The 16,035-nt window shown below is 42.7% G+C and overlaps 1 protein-coding gene across 2 annotated transcripts in view; it reads left to right on the top strand.

The window, feature by feature from the left end:
- Positions 1–16,035, top strand: part of LOC109865275 (sphingosine kinase 1-like) — a 31,818-nt gene that overhangs the window by 7,763 nt on the left and 8,020 nt on the right. For both annotated transcript variants that reach the window (XM_020453378.2, XM_031799060.1), the window contains exons 2-4: positions 8,850–8,999; positions 14,446–14,540; positions 14,889–15,004. In XM_020453378.2, the coding sequence (XP_020308967.1) occupies positions 8,888–8,999; positions 14,446–14,540; positions 14,889–15,004 (323 nt within the window). In that variant the 5' untranslated portion in view covers positions 8,850–8,887. The remainder of the gene's footprint in view (positions 1–8,849; positions 9,000–14,445; positions 14,541–14,888; positions 15,005–16,035) is intronic.

The following is a 16,035-nucleotide window of genomic DNA, read 5'->3' as shown; positions in this document are numbered from 1 at the left end:
AGTGCATGGCCCTAGGATGGCATCAAATTAATTTAAGTGTTTTTAATAGGCTTTCTCCGTTCTGATGGTTTAATGCTCAACAAAACATGGACAAAACTTTTTGTAAAACTTTTGTTTATTTAGCATTTTATCAAAATGTAATTATAGACGGTATTGTAAAAATCTTTACCGGTATGTGGATTCATAACGGTATTACCAGCATTCACGGTATATCGCCCAGTCCTTTTCCATACTATACTTAAGATATGTGTTATGGCTGCTAGTGGCCAAATGGGTGATGATAACCTATAATCCAGAAATCCTTTCATGTGGAAACTGGCTTTTCTCGTGATGGGGGTTGGTCCAGATTTAGTACTACCTACACCTGACGTGTAGGAGTGCATTGATGGGTACATGCAATAATTAAGCATGACTTGGCTTGCTACCATTGTACTATTTAAGAGTCTGTTGGTGTTGAGCTTATCATGGTAGGTTATGTACCTACCGTATTATGTACTAACTCAGGAATTCTTGAAAGTCGGGACAATCCTTGTCTGGCAGGCAAGCTTTCTTTTTATAGTTGGAAAATATTTGATTTTGTTTTTATTATTTGAGCTTAAAAATTACATTTAGGGGAATTTTATAAGGGGGGAGTTTTTTCTTTTGGAATTTTCTAAATATTTTCAATATTATTCAATTCCATGTGTTGCTCAAAGCCCAGAAATGCCCTTGTCCAGAGCAAAGGCACCCAATTTAAAACTCTCAAAGTGTTTAAAATTCTAAAATGGGTAATAAGGAATATTAACTGAAAATCTCTTGTGTAGTTTCTTGCAATAGCCCTCTCTGACTTTAAACCAAATGTATTTCAAAACTATGATTCCTAAAAAATGTGTCTGGAGATTTGGTCAATTCAATGAATCATGAATGAGCAGGGTCAGCTCTACCATAAGGACCCCTTGTTCATGTCCTCATTACATGTAGTGCAACAGGACAAATCATGGTCTGTAAAGTTAAACAAACAATATTGAAATCGCCATTGTTACAACCATAAACTGTCAGCTCCATCTGCCCGATGGATTAAGATAGGATGTGAATTTTGTTGCAACTTTTTGCAAATTTTGATGCAACTCCAAAAATATATAACGTCAAAGTGCTGAAAGATCTGATGAAATGGTTATATTTTTGAGGGTTTTCAAATTAATAATTTATATATTTTACAAATATTTATATTGAAGTAGTTTTTTTTATAGGCAAAAATATGTATTTTGAGTATTTGTTGTTAACTCCATCAGTGGCTTGTCAACTTCATCATGGATGGCTAATCGACCTTAAGATCCATATTTTTGTCATTATAAATATAAAACATATATATTTAAATCACTTTTCTGCAACATATGCTTAAACTATTGACGTATTTTCCGTGCTAGATCCAATGGAAAATGTTTGCTTTCTAAATGTTGTTTTATGTTCTGAATCTAAAAGGACATGCCAAAAAGAAAAGAAAAACAACTAAATTAGCACTGGAGCATGATATAGTGCTAGAAAACAAAAATACGTTTGGAGATTTGTATTACATATTTGAATAATCTATTGTTAAAATGAATAATATCAAGGCCTTTAAACACTTGGACAATAAATGTAAAAATCAAAGGTCTTTTATGGTGTCTGACAGAATTGGCAAATCCAGTTAGTTGCATTTTATGAGAAAAAAAAATAGAATCAGGAGGTTGTTCCTTTACATTTTATGATAGCTGATACCTTGGTCTTTCAAAATATACAGTACCAGTCAAAAGTTTGGACACACCTACTCATTCAAGGGTTTTTATTTATTTTTACTATTTTCTACTTTGTAGAATAATAATGGAAGACATCAAAACTACGAAATAACACATATGAAATTGTGTAGTAACCAAACAAATGCTATACAAATCAAAATATATTTTATATTTGAGTTTCTTCAAAGTAGCCACCCTTTGCCTTGATGTGAGCTTTGCACACTCTTGGCATTCTCTCAACCAGCTTCGTGAGGTAGTCACCTGGAATGCATTTCAATTAACAGATGTGCCTTGTTAAAAATTCATTTGTGGAATTTCTTTCCTTAATGCATTTGAGCCAATCAGTTGTGTTGTGACAAGGTAGGGGTGGTATACAGAAGATTGACATATTTGGTAAAAGACCAAGTCCATATTATGGCAAGAACAGCTCAAATAAGCAAAGAGAAACGACAGTCCATCATTACTTTAAGACATGAAGGTCAGTCAATACGGAAAACTTCAAGAACTTTTCAAATTTCTTCAAGTGCAGTCGCAAAAAACATCAAGCGCTATGATGAAACTGGCTCTCATGATGACCGCCACAGGAAAGGAAGACCCATTGTTACATCTGCTGCAGAGGATAAGTTCATCAGAGTTATCAGCCTCAGAAATTGCAGCACAAATAAATGCTTCAGAGTTCAAGTAACAGACACATCAACATTAACTGCTCAGAGGAGACTGTGTGAATCAGGCCTTCATGGTTGAATTGCTGCAAAGAAACCACTACTGAAAGACACCAATAAGAAGAATATACATGCATGGGCCAAGAAACACAAGCAATGGATATTAGATTGGTGGAAATCTGTCCTTTCGTCTGATGAGTCCAAATTTGAGATTGTTGGGTCCAATCGCTGTGTCTTTGTGAGACGCAGAGTAGGTGAATGGATGATCTCCGTATGTGTGGTTCCCACCGTGAAGCATGGAGGAGGAGGTGTGATGGTGTGGGGGTGCTTTGCTGGTGAAACTGTCTGATTTATTTAGAATTCAAGGAACATTAAACCAGCATGGCTAGCACAGCATTCTGCAGCAATACGCTATCCCATCTGGTTTGTGCTTAGTGGGACCATCATTTGTTTTTCAACAGGACAATGACCCAACACACCTCCCAGGCTGTGTAAGGGCTATTTGACCAATAAGGAGAGTGATGGAGTTCTGCATCAGATGACCTGGCCTCCACATTCACCTGACCTCAACTCAGTTGAGATGGTTTGGGATGAGTTGGACCACAGAGTGAAGGAAAAGCAGCCAACAAGTGCTCAGTATATGTGGGAACTCCTTCAAGACTGTTGGAAAAGCATTCCAGGTGATGCTGATTGAGAGAATGCCAAGAGTGTGCAAGGCTGTCATCAAGGCAAACGGTTGCTACTTTGAAGAATATAAAATATATTTTGATTTGTTTAACATTTTTTTGGTTACTACATGATTCCATATGAGTTATTCCTTGTTTGGATGTCTTCACTACTATTTTACAATGTAGAAAATAGTACAATTAAAGAAAAATCCTTAAATGAATGGATATGTCCAAACTTTTGACTGGTACTGTATATTTCAAATGTTGTTCAAATTTAGAAAAACATTTGAAGAAAAAGCAGAGATTGTGTCTTTCAATAATACCTGAACTGACAGTGTCATATAACTGACAATATAATGTACCAGAGTAGTTTCATTTGGTTGAATTTAGGTCAGACTACTATGGTCATAAAGGCACATAGACACCTTGTATGAGTTGTGTCTGAGAAACACGTTTTAAAGGTGCAATCCCAGTCAATACCATTTCTTCGGGTCAAAACAAGCCGATATAAACATCTGTACTACGACCTGAATGTAACATACGTTATAGTAAACTGTTTGCTATGAAACTGTGACGTCTGGCCCGGGACCATAAAGTGTCTGAGCCAAAGTGTTTAAAGGTGGCAGATGAGGTCCTTTTAAAACCCTCTTAAGGAAGACATCTTTACTTCCTCCCTACTTTTAAAGTCACCACTGATCTAACTAACAGTCAGATAGATGAAAGCGAGCACGCCACTGCGTTGTTTACACCAGTAATCATGTTAGATCAGGGATTACTCCAAAGGAAGGGAGGACAGATGCATGTTCAAACATTGTTAGAAGTGAGCCTGAGTAAGTGAGGTGGGGGAAAGAGATAGCAGGATAGCAAAGTTCAGATTCGAGGAAAAGCGAGTGTTAGCTAATAAATAAACAAATGCTCCGTCTTCAATGTCTTAACGAGAACAGACACTTCACTGAGTCGCAAGCGAGATCTGTCACGCAATACTGTGCAAGTTTGCTATTCTAAGATGCTGTCCTAAGCCGAGACCAGAAAAATACTCTTTATGGGGTTTTTCTCCCTTCCCTTTCATTTCAACTGGAATTTCCTGCGGCGAATAGCAGAGCAGTGATTATTTCATTAAAGTTCAGGACAAATTGTTCACTCTTACATTTTGAATTCTACAGATGAGACATTTCTTAATCACCGCACTAGTGAATTCAGTTGAAATGTCACTCAGACAGCAAGCGTTCCTTTGGAATTGTTTGGTTTACCACTGTCAAGATGGTTCTACAGTAAATCGGGTTTGGATAGTGCCTTTTTTTGTTGTTGAATTTTAACCCCTTTTTCTCCCCAATTTCGTTGTATCCAATTTTTAGTAGCTACTATTTTGTGTCATCGCTACAACTCCCACACGGGCTCGGGAGAGACGAAGGTCGAAAGTCATGCGTCCTCCGATACACAACCCAACCAAGCCGCACTGCTTCTTAACACAGCGCGCATCCGTGCACCTGGCCGTGCACCTGGCAACCATGGTTAGCGTGCACTGCGCCCGGCACGCCACAGGAATCGCTGGTGTGCTATGAGACAAGGATATCCCTACCGGCCAAACCCTCCCTAACCCGGACGACGCGGCCGGTTGCGACAGAGCCTGGGCGCAAACCCAGAGTCTCTGGTGGCACAGCTGGCGCTGCAGTGCAGCACCCTTAACCACTGCGCCACCCCGGAGGCCCTTGGATAGTGCCTTTTTAATGGCATCTTTAACCATCCCGAATAATAGCTTGTGGCCAATTTTCCTTCGTTGTTCTACAGTAATTCTATTGCCTTTTTTAAAAATGGTGTCTTAATTGTGTCATAATACATACTATCAGTGTTTACCTACCTAACCAAGGGCAACTGACTAAAACAAATAACAACCGGACTATAGTTTTATAGTAGTCTGCTACCACTACATGTCGCAACCATAGGATGTTGAGAATTAAGAGATTGACCTTTAATGACACGATTATGACCTTTTAAGGGCATGGCAAGTGTTGTTGTAACTTTATCCGCCCCCACACTACTGTGTTACCTCAGTGCCCACTGGGCATGCTCAGATGTGATTGTTAAAGGGAGAACACAGATCTGTTCAGAGCTCTGACCACAACAGGCCAAAACCAGATTGCTAATTTTTCTCTCTCTGTTTGGGTGTGTGCTTTGTTGGTTTCGTCTAGATGTGTCATGTGGCAATGAGCCAGTGTCGTTTAGCTGATAATGGGTTATACTGGATGTTCCCCGATTTGACCAGGAAAACCTCCAAACCCTAGTTATAGGCTATAGGATACTAGGGCTATACTATGACTAGGGCCAAGAGCTTTCGTGGTCAGGTCAGATAGAGACCAGTTTCACCTGGAAAAACTCCTGACCCTAACCATTGAATCTTGCTGACAAGCAAGACCGTAGGTGGAGGTGGTACTCTCAACCACAGCCAGTTTATAATGAAGGAATGTTTAGGAATTTGCTAGGTTGGCTAAAAGGGAGTGTCAATGGGTCGAGACAAGACAGGCCTTGCGGGTAATGATGATGCAAAAACACAGCATGGTTGGGGCCCTTTCCAGCTGAGTTGGCACAGGTCCATGCCAAATGATTTATGAGGGAACTGCCCCGGGGCCTCATTTATAAACCGTGCTTATTTTTCATGCAAAAGTTGGCGTTTATAATAAATTGACTTGATGTGAGAATGTGCTCACCTCTCCACAAACTCTAGACCACGCGTACACACATCTGCGAGTGGCTGAAAAATTATATTGCAAGCTGGCAAGTAAGTATTTTGTGCAAATGGGGGGGTTGATAAAAATTGTATTCATAAAAAAACGGAATGCCAAGCGTCTGCAAGGCAAAGGGTGGCTACTTTGAAGAATCTCAAATATAAAATATATTTAGATTTGTTTAACACTTTTTTTGGTTACTATATGATTCCATGTGTTATTTCATAGCTGTGATGTTTTCACTATTATTCTACAATGTAGAAAATAGCAAAAAAAATTACAAAAAAATCCTTGAATGAGTGGGTGTCCAAACTGTTGACTGGTACTGTATATTTCAAATGTTGTTCAAATTTAGAAAACGATTTCAAGAAAAAGTAGAGATTGTCCCGTCTTTCAATAATCCCTAAACTGACAGGATCATATAACTGACTATATAACATACCAGAGTAGGTTCCTTTGGTTGAATTTAGTAATGATTAGGTGTGTCAACTTTTGACTGGTACTGTAATTTGACAGTATGGGTAGGCTCCAGTATTACTGTGTGATGGGAGTGTAATATTTGTCTGTTTAATCTCAGAGCCTACCAAGGCAGGACATATAACCCCAATAGTCTATTGATAAACAAAATAGTGAACAACAATTCATCTGGGGGTGAGGGCTGTAGCATTTAGCCTACTTTTTAAAATGGTTTGAATATGCAATCAGTCTTGCAGAATGTGTGAGTGTGCGGACAAGCAGCATGCATGTTTAGCTTGAAAAAGTCACTGTAAAATATCAACAACTCCCAATATTTTTGTACGTGCACAGGCTTTTCAGAAATGGAGCATACAGACATTTTGTGTGATATTTACTCAACGGTTACGAATGAGGGCCCTGCCAACTCCGTCCTCCCAGAATTTCATAACTTGTTAAGAAAGGGTCCACATTTCATGGGAACAAGACCCATCAGGCAAAGACATCCAATAAACATCCAATTTGGTTGATATTAAAGTGGTAACAAACGTAAATTCAACTTGGAATGAATCGAAAACACTATTGTTGGTATGTGGTTAGAATTTGAGTTAGAATGAGACATGAAAAACAGTGTGGCTTTTTAAAAATATATTTTTTTAGCAAATTCATGATGTTGACCATGTTGATTCAACCTACATTTTGTGTGAGGGTGTGTATTTGTTTTTTAGATGGAAGTGTATTTGTGGCTGCTACAAAGCTTTGTTATCTATACTGATCAAAGATATAGACAATTTCGCTGAGTTACAGTTCATATAATGAAATCAGTCAATTTAAATAAATTCAGTATGCCGTAATCTATGGATTTCACATGACTGGGCAGGGGTGCAGCCTGGGGTGGGCCTGGGAGGGCATAGTCCAACTCAATTGGCAGCCAGGACCAGCCAATCAGAATACGCTTTCCCCCATTTAAAAAAAACACATTTTAAAGTGGCCTTTTATTGTCCCCAGCACAAGGTGCACCTGTGTAAGGATGGTTTTTAATCAGCTTCGTGATATGCCACTTCTGTCAGGGGGATAGATGATCTTGTCAAAGGAGAAAAATTTGAGGGAAATACGCTTTTTGTGCGTACGGAATATTTCTGGGATCTTTTATTTCAGCTCACGAAACACAGAGCAAACACTTTTACATGTTGAGTTGATATTTTTGTTTGGATTACGTCAAGCAAAGTAGGAAGCCTGTCTAGGTACAATAGGCCATGTTAACTGAGACCATGTGTTATCAAACACACAACACGATGTCACTAACTGCCTTGTGACAAGGCACCTATAGTAGACACACCCCATTCCATCTAACTTAGTCAAAGTCCCATGACCAAACTCCACAGATACCACAGATCTACAGTACTGATAGGTGGGGTTTCATAACCTAACCTGTGTTGTCAGAGGCTTGCATCCCTAATGGCACCCTATTCCCTACTCAAAAGTAGTGCACTACTATATAGGGTGCGATTTTGACATAGTCTGCAATGCACTGTTTACAGTAGTACAAATATGGTAACTATGATAGGTGGTGTTTCCTAACTTGTCATGTTGTAGTCTGCGATATATGTTGACAGTAGCTCCAGTAGACGTGGGGTCGTCTAGAAAAACACATCCTGCCAATTAGGTTTGATGTTGGTGGATGACCTCATCCAGGGAGCATCCAAAACACTGTCCTTGTGCTCCACCCATAGCAAGTCATTCATCATCTGTCAAACTTGTTTATCTCGCTTTCCCATCCTCCGTGACTAAAATACTTTCATTTCCCAGAATGGTTTAGCTAGAGAGGACTGATGCAGAAAGTTAATAATTGGCAAAGAAGCCCCGAGTCATAGCTCTAATTGTTTGTCTAATCAGTATATTCTGAGGATTAATGGTAGAGGATTAATGGGACAGGAGTTTTTCCTGACTAGCAATGTGACCTGAACAGGAAAAACTCTGGGCCCTAGTTATAGGGCCTGGTCAGGAAAAACTCCTGACCTTAATAATAGTAAGATCAAGCTTCTCCCTCCATTGCATATTGCTGTGACAAAAGAGAAGAGAAGTCACAGATAGACTCAATCTGGTTTATTACAAGTTGCAACAGGGACACAACACCCAGCACAGAAGTAGAGAAAATATCTAACTGGCTTCTTGGAGATGGGCCCTTTTATGTCCTAATCCGACAGCGCCAAATGTTCTGGAAACGCCAGCCCGAGATGCTTTGTAAGGAAGGAAAACCCAAAAGTCAATGACTGTCTGCTGCTACAGAATCACACATCAGTGTGTCCTCGATCCTTGTACCTCCAGTCTGGCGTCAATCCCTATCCACAGACATGAGAATAACCCATAAACATTCAGTATCATGTCGAGCGACCGTCAAACCCGCACAAACATGTTACAGAAAGGGGAAAATGTGTAATTATGCTAAACATTGTGTTAAAGAACACTGAATATGAACTTTAAAAATTGTACAGGATTCTGTGTTTATGGGATTTTCTGCCAAGGTCATGAAAATTAGCGGGTCTAACATCTGTCATAACCTCTGTCCATGCATCCTCTCTGTTGTAGGCGTGCTTTACAGTGAGGTGCACCGTCCCTGCAGCGTCATGCTACTGGTGAACCCCCACAGTGGGAAGGGCCAGGCCCTCAGCCTCTTCACCGGACACGTCCAACGCATGCTTAACGAGGCCGGGGTCCCACACACACTGGTCATCACTGGTGAGTTTAGCGTACTGTACGTGCATGTACGCGCATGCATGCGTGGAACACACGCACACTCGCTCGCATGCACACAAGCATACAGGGCAAGCACACACACACACACAGGGCAAGCACGCACGCACACACACAGGGCAAGCACGCACGCACACACACAGGGCAAGCACGCACGCACACACACACACACAGGGCAAGCACGCACGCACGCACACACACACACACACACAAGTCATCTCTGCTGAGTAAATGCGTGTGCATACACTGACACACAGCTTATCGCAGGTCAATATCCTGCACTAACACCTGCAATTACAGGTCAATGAATAACTCGACTGTCAAAGCGCTGCACTACCAGCACCACACACACTAACGCTCAGCCGCTTGGCAGACTGGACAAACAAAACAGAAACCATCATTCTGTGTCCCTCCATTCCAATTGGCAATGTCCCACAAAGCAAAGCAGCTAATGGCAGTCTCTCTCAAGCTGACCCTCCCTCTTTCTCTCCCCCCTCTCCCTCCCCCATTATAAATCCTCTGGCTGTTTTCATCGCTAGCTGGCAGTCATTAATCTGCTGCTGGCACATATGTATGTATGTAGATCCATTATGTAATATGTTATGTTTACACACAAACCTGTAAAACCTGTAAATCTGGTTCCCCATGATTTGATGTTGTGGACCCTATTGATGGGCTAATTGTGTGTGTGTGTGATTTGATGTCATTTATAAGCCACATTGATGGGGTAATCATTATAATATGTGTTGCCACAGTCTGGGGACATTGGATTGATAATGTCCTGGTTTTGCTTTGGGCTTCTGGTTCAAAGCTTATCAGATGAGTCATATCCATTAGGGCACACCGCTTTGCAAATGAAAAATAAATGTTTGTTGTTGGACAAGTTTAGGCAGTCCCCTACTATGTTTTAGTACATTTTCTACCGTTTGGTTCCCTAATGAACATGATCCCGATGTAGCTTTTGAAGCCCTACATTTCAGCCCTAGTTTTAGGTTATTGAGTTTCTCTCCCTCTCTCTGTTCTTAAATCACTGCAGTGTCAGAGAGCAGACAAGAAAGTTAATCCCTTTCCCAAAACTGAGAGAGCATTTCTCTGAACGCATTCTGAAATGCTATGTATGCTATGTATGTAAAAGCACATTATTTCTGAGAACAGTCAGTTAGTTCCCCATTGAAGAGAGCCCTTGTTCTAGTCCAATGCAGAAGGATGGGTGATCTAACTTGCCAGATACAAGGGTAGATCATCTCTGACTTTAGAATCTCTGTAGGACATTGTCCATTGGGATATCGTCATCCTTCTCCATGATCAGCCACAGCTCGGAGACGCTGGGCTTGATTCAAGTCTAACCTGTAATAGCCAGGTAGTCACCGTACAGGTAGATGCCAACACTAAGACGAAAGGTTATGCAGGCGTTAGTTTGCAAACAAAGATTCTGCATCACCATTGCTACACCTTTGAACACTAGAGTCCAGCCGAGCCAAGCTGTACTGGGCTGGACTGGTTATCCGTTCACTGGAACCATGCTGAAAAGGTCAATGTGAAAAGAAAATATCAGTGGCTCTGGGTGCTAATCCAGTAAGGCAGGGCCAGAGCTGTGCTAGCCTAGCGGACGGTTAGCATGGGGACGCTAATGAGCGAGGACAGGCCCATTATTGGAGCCCTGGCTGTGTTTGGAGCCAGTGGGAGGGGAAGGATGAGGTCACTGCCCAGAGGGAGACGGGGAAACTGGTCATGGAGGACGCTTGGCACGAGGGTCTCAAAAGATCTCTGTTTCACTCTCGCTCTCAATCTTTCCCTCGCTCTTAGCTATCTCCCACTTCTTTTCCCAGTGACAGCCTTTCCAGTGAGATCAGTGCAGTTGTGACCCATCTACCATCAGTGCTAGCTGTGGTGGTTTTGGAACAGAACAGTAAAAGCCCATCATATAGCCTGTGGCCCGGAAACTAGATAGTAGAAAAAGCCCGTGTTGACTATTAAGAGTCAGTCAGTTTGAGACCTAGGAGAATCAGTTGCGGGATGTTATCTTTCCAGTGCCGTTGTAACCTAGCTGTGGTTGGTTTTCAAAACAGTGAGTTCTACAGCCTGTGGCCTGTTCTCTATGGCTGGTTCACAGGGGGGAGAGCGTGCGGTGAGGCGGTGGTTCTAGTGGTTCTACATCCCTCAGGCTGTCCCTGTCCCTGGGTGCTGACTAAGCTGCCACAGCGTGTCCTACCAGCTCCCAAACAGGTTGACTTATCTATACACACACACACACACACCTCTGCCACTTCTGCTCCACCTCTGTTGACCCAAAGTCTCCGGTTAGACACACACTCGGCGTAGCCTGTGTGAACAGGTAGTCACCCACGCACACGGCAATGAAAAATATCCCTGCTATTTCTGTCAGTGTGCATTATGGAGCCCTGGTGCGATCCTCATTATTCCTAGACCATTGAAAGGTCCCTTTTTAAAAATAAAAAAAATAATAAAAAAAATAAAAAATGTCTGTCATGTCTGTGTCCTTAGCCCAGCAGTATACTGTATATACCCTAGTGTGAGATGGGTTTGGAACCTCCTTTTGTGGGAGGCAGGGTCAGTGAGAGTGTGGCTGGGAGGAGGGAGACAGAGAAAGGAGAGTGAAGCGAAGTGAGTAGGGACGAGGGGAGTCTGGGGACATGAAACTGCATGGTGGCATTGGAGGTTAAGCCTCGCGCTCGTTCTTTTTTTTGGAACCCGAGTCCGAATTATAGCTTCTTTAGAGGGACAACAATGGCTGCCCTGAGAGACACATGTGCACGCCCACACACACAGTGCAGAGAACAGGATATTTGTCCACACACACACACACACACACACTGTAGAGAACAGGATAGTCGGCCAAACTCACACACACCTCCCCTCCACCCAAGGACCAGTGTAGAGCAGAAGGGAGTGGTGTAATGATTTAGTCTCGAGCCACAGAGCTGGGAAGAAGAAAGAACAATTGCTTGCAGCCCAGAGACTGAGCCGGTCAGTCAAACTACGCTACAGTACTGCCCTGCACCCAGTCCCAGACCTCTACCATCCAACCCAACACCAAAACAAACACTCATAAAAATGACTAAAAGCATCAACTTCCCCCTCAGCTGTCTGTGTCTGTCTGTTTGCCTGTCTGTGTGTGTCTGCACTGCACCCATTCCCAGACCTCATATTTTAACATCCAACCTCGAGCAAACACTCATAAAAATGACTAAAAGCACCCCTCCCCCCCCTATCACCATTTACAGTAAAGGGAGTGGGTTAACAACATCTTCTCCTACTTAGCATCCAGCCAACATAGATTTTCCACCTCCACTTTAACACTGACCGGTTATCTATACACACACTGCGTTTATAGCCACTGCGTATGCAAATGTCACGTGAGGAGACTGGTGAAGGGAAAATAGATTTTCCCTGCCTGTATATACGGTTCTCAGGCCCAGCAGGAGGGTAATGAATGAAAGGTCTCTTTGCGTCTCAAATGGCACGCTATTCCCGACACAGTGCACCCCCCCCCCCCCGAGGCCTATGTTGCAGAGGGAAATGCTCTCTACTGTTGTGTCAAGACCAGCATAAAACGATACACCGAACAATCACACTACTGTATTGTAGACTACATACACGGAAAGGGAAAATAGATTTGAGGGTATTGCTGTCGGTGGGTTTCAGATGTAAGGACAAACAAGCTTAACATCAAGATCTACAAGAGTGTTTCCCAACTCCGGTCGTCCAGTACCCCCAGCGGTACATATTGTTGTTGTGGCCCCCAGACAAAACCACCTGAATCTACTTGTCAAGGGCTTTAAGTAGAATCAGGTGTGCTTGTCAGGGGGCCACAACAACAATATGTACCGCTGGGGGTACTGGAGGACCGGAGTTGGGAAACACTGCTATACAGTATCTCTGTGCAAACAGACACTGCGGTCACACAGGCAGCCCAAATCTGATGTTTTTGACCAAATTAGATCAGCTATGAAAAAGATCTGACGTGATTGGTCAAAAGACCAATTAGTGGAAAAAAGATCAGAATTTGGCTGCCTGTGTAAGCACAGCCTTAGAGAGAAGCAGAGATAAGATTCCTTTGGGAAGAAAGAGAGACTTGGCTTATGCTGTTAAGCTTGAGTGGCTACAACAACAAAGAGCTCTTAGACGGTCTGGCCTTTTATAAAGAGTGTTTTGAGGAGAGAGGAAATATGTGTGCGCGTGCGCGCTTCTCTCTGAGAGTGTGCTGCTCTTACTAACCTGGCAGGAGTGTTAGGGAAATGTAAGGGACTAAAAGGTGCGATTGAAAAGTAATGGTGATGATACAGGAAGGAGTACCAGTCACTCACTATATATAGACTACACAGGAAGTTGGTGGCACCTTAATTGGTTGGTGACACCTCATGGTGAGGGCTGGAGCGGAATTGGTGGAATGTTATCAAATACATCAAACACATGGTTTCATCATGTGTTTGATACCATTCCATTCACTCTATTCCGGCCATTATTATGAGCCGTCCTCCCCTCAGCAGCCTCCACTGATAGACTACTGCCCCCCTAAAGAAAATAAATTACAGCTCTAGGAGCCATTAGTACAGATCCACGAGCAGTTTACCCTCACCTGAGCATAACCTTAACCATACAGATAAATAACACAAAACTGACCTTAGGTCAGTGCTTAGGGAAACATCCTCCTGGTGGAATGATGGATACAGTTCTAGGATCAGCTTACCCTCACCTAAGCCCAACCTTAACCATTGAGAGAGAAAGATGGAATCTGACCTTAGATCAGCATCATAAGGGACACGTAATCCTACTTCTGTTGCAATGTACAATCTGCTGATTGACCCAGTCAAATTTGATGGAGGGCCCTATAACGTAATATGGCATTTTAATCTAATTTACAATGTGATACTGCATTTCATTAAGGTGGCATATCAACTGTCCTCTCTGCCCTAAAGACATGTGCTGCTAACCTGGTCACAGGAGGTTGGTGGCACCTTAATTGAGGGGTAATGTCTGAAGTGGAATGGTATCAAATAGATACCATGGGTTTGCCATTCCATTGACTCCGTTCCAGACATTATTATGAGCCATCCTTCCCTCACCAGCCTCCACTGAGCCTGGTACTGTAGGTGGCATATCAGTTGTCCTCTACCACCAATCTCCTGTGTAGTCTACCTTCCATGTTCCCTTTTGTTTTGTTGTTCAGCTATTGTACTCACAACAGTTTGTCCCCTGAAGGGCCATACTTGCCCTTCTCATCTCAATTTTTCAAAAACTTTGTCAAACCACACACCCTCTTGATTCCCAAAGGGATTGGAAAGTTAAAGGTCTCACAACGACAAAAGAGAGGGATTTTGACACTACAATAACACACAAACAGTGGTTGTATGGTCGCGCACACACCTAAACACGTGTAAATGTACTCGTCTTCCTTGTCTGTTTTCAGAGCGGCAGAACCATGCCAGGGAGTTGGTGAGAGAGGCTGACCTGTCACAGTGGGGTGCTCTAGTCATCATGTCCGGAGACGGACTGCTGTTTGAGGTGAGGTACAAGTACAATAATCCATTCCCGACAATAATTCAAATGTGCATTCTTACTTGACCTAGTAACTGTCTTGGAACTTTTAGTGCCGACATGGCATCCATTTCTCTTCTAAACCTCAAACCCCCAGTTTGCTGAGATCCGTGGTTCTGCCTGACCTTGCATATTGTTGCATAGACACCGATTTTCAGCCTATTTTTGGAGAGGATCCACTGAAAGTGCATTTTAGTTTCGACCCGGCCTTATCTTGGTCTGTGAAAGTGGCCCTAGATCTGGTGAGTCTCTGGCTGTTGGGTGACCCCTGCTCTCTCCCCCTCCCCTCCCCCTCCCTCCCCTCCCCCCTCCCAGGTTGTGAATGGCCTGATGGAGAGAGAGGACTGGGAGGAGGCCATCCAGACCCCACTGGGCATCCTACCAGGGGGCTCCGGTAACGCCCTGGCTGCCTCTATACACCACTACTCTGGGTGGGTGACACACCAAGACCCCCATATAGCAGTTAGTTAGCAGCAATTAGTCCCAATAATGTACTTGAAAATGCATGCTTCCCCCCTCCCCTTCCTTGAAGTACTCAATCTGGCATGATTACTTGTGGCAAGTAATGCATTACTTTGATGTTTCCCATGTTGGATGTAATGCATTGCTTCGATGTTTCCCATGTTGGATGTAATGCATTACTTTGATGTTTCCCATGTTGGATGTAATGCATTGCTTCGATGTTTCCCATGTTGGATGTAATGTATTGCTTTGATGTTTCCCATGTTGGATGTAATGCATTACTTTGATGTTTCCATATGTTGGATCAGTGATTAGCTCAAAGAACGGAATAATTAATTGAAAACCAATTTATCCAGTTGGGTGAGAAATATACTTCCAGGAAGACCGAAAAGAAGGACCCACTATAGACAACCGTCTACACCAGCACAGGGCCTACTACTGCCCACATGTTTGACAAACCGTATTGAGTAAATCCCCAGAATCAGTAGCGGAGAACAAACATACTGCTGCTGGCTCATTCTTTAACCACCACAGTACAGAACATCAACACAATGAATCACAATTACACAACCAGCATGCCCTCCTGTCTGTCCGTCTATCCATCTCCCCCGGTTGTTCTATGTATATATATGCTGGTCCCAGATCTGTTTGGGCTGTAGGCTATAGGACACAAACAGTAAAACAGGTCAGTTTTGCCTTGAGCAGTGGGATCGGATGACTCTAATAGTTTATAGTTAGAACCCCCTCTACTGGTTGTTAAGATGCTACACCCAGGTTCCCTTTTCAGTGACTAAGAAAATATCTCAAACTGGTACAATGTTATTGTGTATAAAAACAATGTACAGAAATGGCTGTTATTGAATGGTGAGCCTAATGCCTAGGTTGAATATTGAATCCAAGCTGAATATGGATATGCTGCCATATGGACGTGACCCCAGTCGTATGGAACTCTGAGACGTCATTATCTAATAGGCTGTGATGAAGAAAAAACAGCAGGCTG

The sequence above is a fragment of the Oncorhynchus kisutch genome, linkage group LG20, assembly GCF_002021735.2.
Source record: "Oncorhynchus kisutch isolate 150728-3 linkage group LG20, Okis_V2, whole genome shotgun sequence".
Classification (NCBI taxonomy): Eukaryota; Metazoa; Chordata; class Actinopteri; order Salmoniformes; family Salmonidae; genus Oncorhynchus; species Oncorhynchus kisutch.
Note: the sequence above shows the minus strand (reverse complement) of the source record. Positions and strands in the feature narration are given on the sequence as shown.